General features: G+C 51.7%; 1 protein-coding gene across 1 annotated transcript in view; it reads left to right on the forward strand.

Moving 5' to 3' along the window:
- LOC131269476 (octopamine receptor Oamb) overlaps positions 1 to 12424 on the forward strand; it is a 30731-nt gene extending 18307 nt beyond the window's left edge. The window contains exons 4-5 of the mRNA XM_058271851.1: positions 11310 to 11609; positions 11730 to 12424. Of these exons, the coding sequence (XP_058127834.1) occupies positions 11310 to 11609; positions 11730 to 12424 (995 nt within the window). The remainder of the gene's footprint in view (positions 1 to 11309; positions 11610 to 11729) is intronic.
- Positions 12425 to 13178: the final 754 nt, after the last annotated feature.

Genomic DNA, 13178 nt, shown 5'->3' on the forward strand with positions numbered 1-13178 from the left:
TCGACAGACCAAGAGCCGGGTCTATGGAAGCAGAGTTCGGGAGATATTCGGACTGATGCAAATCACCAACCCCCTCCGGTGGGTTATCGTATTGCTCCATTCGTGAACGGGGTTGAATACTTGTATTGATCAACTTGACTGGCGTTCGTTTTGCACTCCGTGGACTTCACCGCCGGTCCATTGCCCGGAGATTGGCGAAGCGAAACTTTCCAAGCTTCAATTCCCCGAATCCTGAAGTGGTGAAATAAACATTACGCTCCATTCGACGGAGTACGGTGGGATTTTTCTTACACTGTTTTTCGGACGCGCGTCTCACAAACGCGTGGGTTCAGCATTTTTCCGTCGGCAGTAAAAGCCGACAATAAAAACTCCCCGGCGTGCGCGTCTCTTGTCCGGCGTCTTCGTTTACGACTTACTTATAAGCAACCGTGTCTCCATGGTTCGTCCCGGGCATGTGCCGGCAGGTCCGTCATAATTACTTGCATCAGGGCAGCAAAACTTTTCCATTCCACGCCCGGACATAAGAACCGGGGCCCCCGGGTTCGGGTTGGGGACTATAACGGACAACCTGGCGTTCTGGATAGCCTAAGATTGTTGGGCCACGATTAGGAGCGATTTAATGCTTGGAGCGCGTTCGTACTGTGCCCGGCCTCGGTTTATTACGTCGCAGCCGTACGCCTTATTGAGCTGGATGTAATCGATAAAGTTGGCCGGATTAAGAATGAGCTTGCGTTCCGCTCCGATGAACTGCTCACCAACGGGCTCCATATCGAATCGATCCATTTAGCAGGAACTCCAAAATAATAAACTCGGTTGATAATTCTGTTTGGGGTTTTTCCAAACATTAACCGTTCCACGGTGCAGAGTTCAAGGGTGCAAATTTCCTTATCAACAATCGGGTTTGGAATGAAGCTATTAGGTGCTCATTGGACGAACTCATGGATATCGAAGGCTACACCTTCCCAATATCCTTAAGACATTGGAGAGCGTCGTACGGCAATGGTTGTAGCATCTGATCTGGAACATTTTGTTTTCGCCAACATCCTTGGAACCTTCGTACGGAGCCGTTATCAGGTGTTGGGGAGGTTCTGCTCATGACTAAACCCTTGAATTTGACTCCGGCGAAGGCGGGGCGGGGCCGTGTTGTTAATCGTGCCGATTAGTGTCACTCCCACGCTATCGTCGGATAATTGAATCGGCTCGTTAGTACACACGACGCGCCAAGACGCCAGATGGTGTGTATTATTCCGTTGCGAAAGTCGGAATCTGGCTCGGTCTCGGGAAACTGAAAGCAGCTTGTGCGGGATTGTGTTAGTTTGCTTCCAGCTTTTTTGTTTCGAATTCTCTCGCGTGTGTTCTGGTCATCGCTTAACATTTCTCCATCATCGTCGACGGTGATTGTAGACGTTTCTTTGGCTTCTAGTCTTATCGACTTGGCCGATACGAACCGGTAACAGCTCGACTTCAAGTTGCATCGACACATACCGTTGATTTTTGATCTCCAATTGGGGGTTTCTACTTGCGCTGAGTTAGTGAACCTATTTAATCACTCAATCCTGCCCAGATTCCTCATTTCTCCTTCATATCTTGTATCTTACCGACCTCAACACCTTCTTTTCAACCCTTTTTTGCCACTGTTAATCCCCCCCCCCCTCCATCCCATTCTGGCTTGCTGCTCCACCCCGTTTGTCTCCCCGTTTCGCGTAATGTTTGATATTCGAACGTAGCTTTGTTATGTTTTATTTCTTCCTTTTTCGATTGGACAATTGGAATGTTTGTTTCTGTTTCTGGGTCGTTTTATTCACCATTCGTGTAATTGGTTGTGTAAAATAAAACTTTATATATACATTTGTTCCTCGAATGAACGGTATCATCATTGCATTTGGCAACGAAAAAAAAACAAAACAAAAAAAACACGTTACATCCGTAGATTGGTTACTGCGTAAAGCGATTCCTCCATCCGTTGGTAAAGTTTTGTTTCCATCCATCGTTTGACAAACTGACAACTTCAGTGTGGTTGTCCCAGACCCTCTCCTTCCCTCCGCCCTATTGAGTAGCGTTACCTTTTTGTTATTCATGTGAAATCCCCCCCCCCCCCCCCCCCCCTCCTTGGTCTGAGAATGCAACGAATTTCGATTATTGTTTTCCGCCGGGAGGAATTTGCTTGCGATGTGTCCTACGCCGTCCCGAGCATCAACTGACCATCTTCCTCGCCCCCCCCTCCCCCAAACTGCCGCTCCGAAGGGCTGTGTTATGCTCCCTTACCCGACCCTTCTCCCGCGCACCCACCAAACCACCTCTTACCACAGCCGGCTTATAGGAATATATGCTCAACCCCTGGGCCATATCAAACCAGGCTGCTGTGTTTATAATAGTGACAAAGTGAATGCGTTTTGGCACACCAAGCAACAACAAGTTACGTTAAACAAACCATCAACCCGGAATGCTGTTTGGCTGAGTTTGCGTTTTGCATTTGGAATGACCGAAAGTTGTGATTCGTATATATATATTTATTCGTATGTTCTACCTGATTGCCATTTCGAAACCAAGTTTGTACAACTATATTCATCTCTGTGTGTTGTGCGAGGTTTTTGACTATTGGTAAAACGTTGCGCGAGTGCGAGTAATGTAATCCTGTTGTACCATTTTTTTACCTTTTCAATGTCTTCCGTTACACATACCGTTGGCCTACCGTTTTCCCATACGTACTTTGTTCATTTTTTGTTGTCCTGTTTCGTTCTTTGGCGATTGCGCTCGAACGTCTGAATTGAACTTACCAGTTGTGTGTTATGGATTGCATTTACTACCGCCCTCCCCCAAAACCCCCTTTCCCTTTTCCCCCCCACCACCCCCCTCAGCAGAGCAACCTTTATAACCTAGGAGCGCAAGTTTTAGCGTGTTTTATATAGATTACCTCGGTGGAGCTCGTACCTCCAGCTCGGACTGTGTGCATGTTTACTGAATACGGTACGGATGAAGAATGTATAAAAACATTTATCTATAGAAAGTTTTCGAATGTATATGCCAAGTATTCGTGTTTCCCTTCAACAAATAAAAACAAAATCAAAACAAACAACTACTTTTATCCATAACCGAAAAAAAAACCTAACACTACCAGCAAAGGACGGTTCCAATGAAAACCACCTCAAGCAAAAATGCCAAAAACCTTCAACATAAAACAACATCCACATAATACTTGAAAAATGCAATACTACAAAACCACATATTCTTATAAACTGCTACTGCTACTACTACTGCTGAACCAAAAACAGAATAACCTGTTTATCAATAAACCGAAAAGCATTGCTAGATTTCAAAAGTGGAAATAAAAACTAACGCTAGCTTTAAAGTAAAGAGTAGACGAGATGAAAACGATTTGTCAGCAAAACAACACAACTTAACTGTAGTTAAAATTGACTAACACAGCTGATCCTAGTTTCGCTTCTAGAAGACACATTAAGAACACAACTAGTGCTTACCGTACTTCATCAGGGGCAACGCGTTAGAAGGTTAGAATGGATTCCAACATCATCTAGAACGTCGATAACAACAACAAAGTGTTGTACACTAACAAGTATTTGATTCTATAGGCACTACTGTCACTATAAAGTATCTATGCTACTACAACCACCACTATACTGCTTCTCCTTTGACCACTATCACCGTCTTCGCACAACAAAACACCGGTAAAGCCGAGTGGGAGGTGTTTTTGCTATATGGCACGGATTTGTCTGGCAAAGCAAAATAAGGCGAACCGAAGAATGGTATCGATAGCGTCATCGGTCCCATCCATGGCGCGTGGTAGCAAAAAGGAATATGGCGAAAGCACACACACACACACAGCAGCGTAGGTTGATTATACTTAACTCGCGAGTCGAGGGCGGGTATCACGATCCGGCTCGAGACGTCACGATCCGCTCTTGTTTGGAGGGTCCTTCACGAATGCTCAACCTTGTCCGCCGTTCCCCGGCAAAGGGGCCACTCCACGATGGCATTCGCTAGGGCAGCAGTTGCGACCTAACGAAGTTAGGCCGCTCTCAGGTGTTAGACACCCGAGATGGCAGAGAAAGATGCTACTGACAGACAGGTGCTTCCAGCAGGACGCACGCTAATCTACGCTTCAAACGCACATACACGCTCACACACGAGGGACACACGGCAGAAGGACCAATAGTAGTAGCATCGATTGGATCCGTAAGATGGCGGATGGCTACAGGCGACACATTGTGCACAAAGCATGTGTGCGTGAGAGGATTAGTGTGCAGTGGAACCGAGCAGTGGCGCCAATCGCAGGCAATGCTTGAAAACAATAGCTTCGAACGATAACAGCAGCAGTAGCATCACATTCTCACACCACTACCAAACCCCCGTCAGTATTACTACCACAGCAGAAACAACCAAACTCTACAGCCAGTACTATTGCCACTTCCAAAAACAAACAAAGGCTTCTCGGAACAAACAAACACGCACACACCCACACACACACATACGCACACATGCACTCACGTTTTTCGACATATTGGTTTACCTGCACTCAAGTTGTCTTAAAATTAGTAGTTTCGGGATTGTTTAATAATAAACGCCATAACAACAATCACCACCTTCAACCAATACCACCATACAACAATACTACTACTTCTACTACTACTACTACTACTACAACTACTACTACCTACAAGAACCGTCTAACTCTACGAATCCCACCACCATCACCACCACCAGTATCACCACCACATCAACCGTCGCCAACAAATGGCGCGTTCCAGCAGCTACAATTGAATAAATTTCTTCTCTCTCTCTTTCTTTCCCGGACGCCATGTTTGTGCGTTTTGCGTGCGGACGTACGCGCTTGTGTGTGCGTGCGTGTGTGTGTGTGTGCGTGCGTGTGTGTATGTTTATGCGTGTGAAACACACGTGAATTGTGAATGTGTGTGATGGCATCTGGGCCTTACCCACCGACCCACCCCCCCAACACTCCGGTCAACGATCGATTGACCAACACCCAACAAACACTCCCGTATCCGGCGCCCGGCGTCCTTCGCCGCTCGATCGAACATCCACCCCATCCTTGGCCGCGCACCCCTCGCACGCCCCCCCTCTTCCCATGCTTCCCCGAAAATGTCCCGGCCGCTCTGTTATTGTAGGTGGCAAGAACAATCTAGACGATAGTGTGACGCTGCGGATGCACCGCGGCAAGGGAGTTGCCTCGCTGATGGAGTCGACGATCCGGGCGCAGAACGCGGTACGCATGTCGCTCGAGGGCTCATCGGTAGTGATGGGCGGCGGTGGGGCCTCCGGTGGGGGCTCGGGTCGCACTCAGGGCTCGGTGCGGGCGGCCGACAGCGGAGGCGGTGGCACGAACGGGAGCGGACCGGGTGGAGATGGCGTGCCGAATCCGCAGATTTCGATCTCACGTGCCTCGAGCGGCAGCGTCGTGCCCGTCAGCCCGCACCAGGTGTCGCTGGCGAGCGGGCTGCAGATATCGCTGCACAACCACCAGCAGGGCGGTCGACACCATCACCACCAGCAGATGAGCGGCCGGCGCAAGAGCGTGTTCAAGGAGGCGCCGGTCGGGGTGTCGCGGGACCTCTCGCCGAACTCGTCCAAAAAGCTCGGCAAGAAGCATCTGAAGGTGCAGGTGAAGCGCTTCCGCATGGAGACGAAGGCGGCCAAGACGCTCGGCATCATCGTCGGCGGGTTCATCTGCTGCTGGCTGCCGTTCTTCACCATGTACCTGGTGCGGCCGTTCTGCGGCGATTGCATCAACGAGCTGCTGTTTTCCGTGCTGTTCTGGCTCGGCTACTGCAACTCGGCCGTCAACCCGTTCATCTACGCGCTCTTCTCGAAGGACTTCCGGCAGGCGTTCAAGCGCATCATCCTGCGCTGCCTGTGCTCGAAGCGGCTCAAGCTGAACCTGCTGCTGAAGAAGAACTCGGCGCACAACAACACCACCAACCACTCGTACAGCCCGTCGGCGTTCACGCCGATTGCGTCGACGCCACGCACCGAAATCGCCGACGGTGGCGTCGGTGGTGTGTTCAGATGACAGCCCAGCCGCACTGGTACGCTCGCCGAGCTGAACCCTAACATGTCCATCACCGTCACCGTGAGCCATCAGCAGCAGCTGCTGCAACAGAATATGGTACAGTCGTCGACAGCGACACTTCCCTCGCAAGATGGCACGCGAACCGCCCGGGACGGCAAGAGCGCCGCTAGCCAGGCTGCTAACGCTCCCCCCAAACGACGAGGACTGCGTTCACCGAGCGACATTACGGCGGAAAGCAGCTTCGACGATGACGACAACGACGACGACGAGCGGGAACCACCCGTTATTCGGTTGGCAGACATGTCAGCGGTACGCGAGCTGAAGTCAAGTATCATCGGTGCACGGAAGAAACAGGCACGCGAACCGGCCCCACGCACCGCGGGGACGAACATCGAAAACGTGTCGACATCGGTAACCGCTCTGTAGCGTCGCTGCCTAATGATGGAAGAGTTCGGTAGCAGCTGACCGGTGGTACCGCCACGAAGCTTCTCGAGCTCAGCCTCTGGCGTCTCGTTCTCGACATTGCCAAACAGTGGGAATCCGAATGAACGATTGTCGACGCTATGGTTTCAACTGGAGCGACCAAGTGCAAGGCCGAAGTCGACATAGCGCTAAGCTGCTCAAGCAGACAATTGTTCGGTAGTCGACCTACTGTAGAGCTACTCAGTATCATATCCTCTACAGGCCACGACTCTTGGAGCAAGGAGAGCACAAGAATGTCACGTTCCCTCGTACTTACCCTCTCTCCACTAACCACAGCAATCTAACAAAACGTGAGACGTACACACGTAGGTGACATCCAACGGCCAGAAATCAATCAGCAAATCAACAGGGTATTAGTTCCATAAGCGATGTTACTGTAGCTCTTAGTGCACATACACGGCGGGGTACATCGGAGTACACCCGGCTTTTCGCGCGATGGCGTACATCGTTCAAAGTAGTACAACAACAATGTCGCTCGCTATAAGCGCCCACACGAGAGGACGGAATGGTTTCGGGAAGGCACTTCCAAGTCTAGAGGGCAGATGTGCGCGCGCGTGTGTGTTGCAGGAGCTGAAACGTATGAAAACAGTATTTTCCTATGACGGTTTTGTGGTGCCAAACTGACTGTATAGTCTTGCTCTCGTCGCTTCAGTAACGAGGGCTGCATATTCCCCAAGTCAAACCCAATTAAAATCATGTTTATCGAACATAAGAAGGCGGAGCAGGTGCCTTGCTTTGCAAGGGACCCTCGTTCTGCTACCGTAGAGTGTAGGTGCGATAACGGAGACCCTCGTCGTCCGGGGGAGAAGTCCACGTTGCGAGAGCGAGGTTCAAAGGAGTACAGGTAGACAAGGAGTGAAATTAATAAAGTAGGATCCTTACCAAGGAGTAATAAATCGTAACATTAAGTACACTCACACACATTGCCATTGATAAGCATAGATATCTCGTAAGAAACCGCTATCGGGTCGACGCCCAAGCTGCATAGTGTGTAATGAACCAGCCCGATGTTTGTTTGTGTTTTAATCCTAGCCGTACGTACGTTATGCCAGATGCCGCCTCACAGCTGGTGCGGTTCTCACGCAGTTCCTAAACCTGCGCTCAATGCTGGCGACAAAACGGACGATTTCAGTGAAGTCGTGAGGAAAGGCGAAAGAGTGTCCAATCTAAATCATTCGATGCACCGGCTTGTGGGAGGAAATATAAGACTTGCGCCGATAGCCTTCGCTTCCCACTGTACTGCTGTAAAATGCCGAAAAAAAAAACGGAGGAGTGTGAAAGAAAAACTAAACAACCCGCGTCGGGCCCTTGTCCTACGGTTCCTGCCTGGGTTTCCGCCTCATTGAAAGGTTTGTCGAATCGAAACATTAAAAGGAATAAATCAGGCAAAAGCAAATTTTCGCCCACTACGCTTTATAGGGTCATTTAAACTTTCGGCCCAACCAAACTTGAGTTCAAAGGCTACCGTTCTAGCGAAACTTGAGCAGCCAGCTGCTGGAGCCGCTCGTAAGTTACGTATGGCGCAAAGTTGATAGGGAAACGAACTCGCACAAGGGCCACGGGCCCTCGAGTACAGCCTTTTTTGCATTCGCAAAATTAATTTGGTCGCTGCCGACTCCACGGCTGCACGGGTTCCCTCCTTTGCCGACTGAAATGTACTGTACTGCTGTACCGGTCTGCAGCGGTTTGTCGATTTTATAAATGCCAGAAATAAAAAGGGAGAACACACATAAAACTCCTAAAGCTAAAATCCGCACCATCATCCTGCCCGCGCCAACTCCGAAAACCAAAATCCACCCGAAAAATAAAGCCCAAATGTTTACATGTTTGAAAACGCAATTGGCTTGTTGTATTTATGAGTTTTTGGGGAGGATAAAAGGAGCGAGCAACATGTTGAAGCAAAGCTGCTAGCCGGGATGGTTTTTGCGTAATTGGAAAAAGTTACAGCTGGTACTGGTGGTAGCGTAGAAGTGAGCGGCATGGGGTGGGGGCCGGGGGAACAGAGGCAATAAAATTATGGACGGAAGGAAAAAGGACGGGCGAGGATGCTGGTTAAACACGCAGAAGGACTCAGTTTGTTTGTAGGCGTGGGCGAATCAAAACTTCGACGCTAGAAGATGTTTCTTTTTACCACTAGAAGCAAATCTTAGAGGAGAGGCGAACAAAATAACATAACCCCACTGACTAGCCCGGAATGCGCTAGATAATGGCAGTCGGAACGACAGTGTCAGCAATTCCGGTGAGTGCCCTTGCGGGGCACAACTCCTGGAGCGCGGTAGTTCAGCAGCTATAGGCGTTCAAACTTTCCACACAGCTACAAAGTCGTACTTCTGTAAGAATCGTGCCAAAAACAAGAAAGAAAACGGAGTTAACATCCATTCTCAATCCTTAAATCGAACAAATCAAACCATAAACACCTCACCATCATTTTTTGTGGATAAACTAGGACGTAGGCAACAGCTTGGGGTAACCAAGAAAGCTGGCAAAAGGATCCAGTTCGTATCCAAAAACCCGAAGAGAAGAATGTTTGGCAAAAATAGACACACAATATCAAAAATTAATATGATAGGAAATAGCTGAGCGGCGATCCGAGCTGGTAGATAAATGTTCCCGGCCTTGTCGTTTGCCGAGAAATCAGACAATCTCCGCATCAGCAGCGTGAGAGCATCCAATCTGTCAAACGCTAGCGCTACGTAAACATGATCACCTCAGTTACAGTGCTCTGTCGGACTCCCTCCCGGTGGCTATTTTGTGTATACTTTAGACACCCCGCTACACAAAGCTTAACCGGGGCAGCGAAAGCAGACGAAAGGACAAAGAAATGTGCAAAGTCGAAGGCATCAAGAGGAAAAAATATAGGGTTAGAAAATCCGAAAGCTGAGCGGAATGAAGCAGTGCGATACAAAGCTCGAAAGAGGCAAAAAAAGAAGTACGTGCGTACTAAACAGAAACCAAAAGCATTAACTTGCAGAGTTTTATAGCAGAAATGGCCACGTAAAGCAGAAAAAGGATGGCAAACAGTGGTGGAATGACGTGACGCCATCGTTTCGCATGGATGAAGCGATAAAAGCGTTCTACGTAATCGTTAGCAGACAATCAAAACTTCTCGTCGTGGCCGAGTCCTTGCTCGTGCCCGACTCGGTGTGAGTGTTTTTTTTTACGGTTCTTGTTGTCCGTTAGACAAACTGGTTGAGTAAACACTGAAGAAGTAAACATTATAAACAGTTAAAGGTCAAAGGATGACATCGGAAGCGACACGAAGAGACACGAATGCTGAAGGGCATTAAATTAAAAACGAAACAGAGCGGGCTGAAGGTATAAAAATAGAGAACAAAAGAACAAACAGTAGACAGAGCAAGACGAACGGATTGGGGATGCGACGGCGAGGACAGGTAGCGACCGTTCGCTGCGAAGTCCTGGACACGCTTCGGTCTAATTGATATTCCTGTCGGTGTGCGTGGCCAGAGACTGTGCAAATATGGCCGTACGAAGCGACGTACCGACGTTTGATTTGACAAGTTTCGAACAGCACTGATTGGTGGGACCGCACCTTCCATCGCGCTGGAGGTAGCTCCAACACGCAAGCTACCACCTTGTGTCAATCAAACATCCGCCGACCTACACTCTCTCCCACACGCACGCCGTGTTTTACCAGGGCCCAGTTCCAGGATCTATCCCAGGTATCCAACGTACGCGCAGGATGTTATTTGTGACGGCAATCCACCGTGCTTCCACCGTTCCACGCTCTGTAGCTGTGGTCCGGAGTTCCCGGAACCAACCGCAATAGGCTCTCGAAGGTTTTGGTTTACTTTCCCCGCTCACTTTTAACTGTATAACCATAGGTCAACTTTCACCGCTAGGTCATTCTAGACACGTAGCGATTAGAGCTACGTTCGATTGAATTTTGCCTATAAATGGAAAATTAAACGCCTGCTCGCTACTGGGCGGTGGAGAATACCTGTTTTTGTTTCTTCCGGTAGCACGTTACCAAACTTTGTGACCGGCATTAAACTGTCGCAGCACGTCCAAAGTCTCTTCCTCCACCGAGCTGTACTTGTTTTCTTCCTCAGTTTAACTCCTATGGAATGTTACTTTGTTTCACTTGCAGGTCTAAACCTTGATATGTAAGTTCTGCTCTACAAAGAGCGAATACTTTGATGTAGACTCATCAACACCATGCCTTAAAAAGGTTATGTCGTGGCGACGCCAACACAATTGTTTCTCTGATACCACTCGTTTCCCACAGTTCCCCTTTACTCCTTCCCCCGCAGCGAATGTCAGTTGACAGCTTCAGAATGACATTCAGGCGTCTTGAATCGGACTTCTTCTAAATCGCTAGATCAAAGGACGATCGTCGTTTCGTTTTCGTTCTGCCTTGTGTTTGTTTTCCTTTTACTTTCACCTGCTTTCCGCGTGCCCGAAAAGGCTTGTGTTTACGTAAATGTCTCCAAAACGTTGATAGCAAACCAATGCCGCAACAGTGGGAGAATGGAATTGTGGTTGTTGCCATGATGGAAGAGCAACACCGATAGCGAACAACCAACCCCAAACCCCAACTCGAATCGAGCTACGCAACTACTGATACTAAACTTTATCCGCTTGTTTTCCTCTTCTTCTTTTTACTCCCGCACCTTCCGCCCTTCCTTTCCTTCTCCCCCTCTTCTCGTGCGGTTCCTTGCCAATGGCTTGCCGATCTTCCTGCCCGTGACCCCCCCCCCATCCCACACTTCTTCTACGGTTCCAACCTCGAACTGGCCCCGCTCTGCCCCGGGTTGTGTAGGCATGGGCAATCGGTTCGACGACAATCGGCTCACGCTGCGCATACACCGAGGGCGGGGATCGACGAGCGCTCCTCTGCACGAGTCGCCACACAGCAACGGTAGCACGCACAGCACCACTACCAGCATCGGCAGTGCGTCGCCCGAGCGCCTGTCGCGCTACTCGACCCGCGGCGGCAAGCTGGCGGCGGCGGCTGCGGCGGCTGCAGCGGCGGCGGCTGCCCACGGCCACAGTGCGCCGCAGCACGAGAAGATCAAGATCTCCGTCTCATACCCGTCGAGCGAGAACGTCGCCCAGGCTTGCCAGGGGCTTGCGGAGCCGTCGGGCTCGTCGGCGGCAGCGGCTGCGCCGCCGGCCGCTCCATCGGTTGCGTCGCTCGGGGCGGGTGCGGCAGCGGCGACCGCGGCGGCTGGGGTGATGGCCGGGGCGGGCAACACCGTCGGCACGAAGCTGCTGTACGCCGTACACTATTCCTCCGCGAACGGACGGGACACCAACGCGTCGCAGATCTTTCGCCGCCCCTCCAAGGATCAGCCGCCGGCGCACGGTGGCGGCTCGCCCCGCTACCTCACGGTGACGGAGCAACAGCAGCAACAGCAGCAGCAGCAACAGCAACACCACCAACACCGGGAGCGGGGCAGCCTGCTCTCGCCCCGCTCGAGCAAGCGCATGGGCAAGCGGAACATCAAGGCGCAGGTGAAGCGCTTCCGCATGGAGACGAAGGCGGCCAAGACGCTGGCAATTATCGTCGGGCTGTTCGTGCTGTGCTGGCTGCCGTTCTTCACCATGTACCTGGTGCGGCCGTTCTGCGACGACTGCATCAACGAGCTGCTGTTCTCGATCGTCTTCTGGATCGGCTACTGCAACTCGGCCATCAATCCGATGATCTACGCGCTCTTCTCCAAGGACTTCCGATTCGCGTTCAAGCGCATCATCTGCCGGTGCTTCTGCTCGGGCGCGCGCTTCCCGGCCGCCGTCGGCAGCCGCCGCGGCTCGGACATGTCGCAGATGCGCGGCCATGGCGGCCGCACGCCCAGCATCTCGCCGAGCGCCGCCGCCCAGTCGCTCTGCGACGACAGCGACCCCGTCGGCGGTGACCTCTCCGACTCCAGATGACGCACGTCCTACGCGCCCAGCATCAGCTCCACCTCCAGCCCCGGCTGCGGCCTGCTGCTGTCCGCCACCGGCGACGGAGCGCGCTCCAGCATCGTCAGCCTTCAGGAGCGCTCCGCCCTAGGCTCGGCGGCGGCCGGAAGTGGCGGCCAATCGGGCCTGCACCATCTGCATCCGGTGGGCTGCTCGTCGGCCGGCCCCTCCACCGGTGGACCGGGGACGTCGGGGACCAGTGCCGCCTGCACCGCCTCCTCCTCTTGCTCCACCTCCACGGTGACAGTTCGGCCGCCGAACGTGTACGACATCTGTCACCCGCTGGTGATGGAGAGCCCGGGATCATCGGCCGGCGGCGGCGGCGGCGGAGGCGGCACGGCGGGACGTGGGCTCCTCTCGAGCGGCTCCCGCCTCAGCGCCACCAGCTCCGGCCATCCGCTCGCCCCGCTCAACTCTCTCCCGGGCAGTCTGGTCGAGCCATCGACGCGCAGCCTCCGGCGGCTAAACATTTGATCGTTCTGGGGGCGCCCCATCTGGCACTTCTGTGACCAGAGATAGGGACGCTACAGCGACCACTAACACATCGCACATCCTCCACCCCCCTCTCTCTCTCTCTCTCTCTCTCTCTCTCTTTCTCTCTCGTTCTTGCTCATCCTCTCTCTCTCTCATTATCGCTTTCTCCTTGGATCTTTCGATATTTCTGAGTGTCTTTGTATGTTTGACAACTCTCGGCGGCTAACCATTCAGCACAATTCCCTATCGC

Source organism: Anopheles coustani, chromosome X, assembly GCF_943734705.1.
Source record: "Anopheles coustani chromosome X, idAnoCousDA_361_x.2, whole genome shotgun sequence".
Lineage (NCBI taxonomy): Eukaryota > Metazoa > Arthropoda > Insecta > Diptera > Culicidae > Anopheles > Anopheles coustani.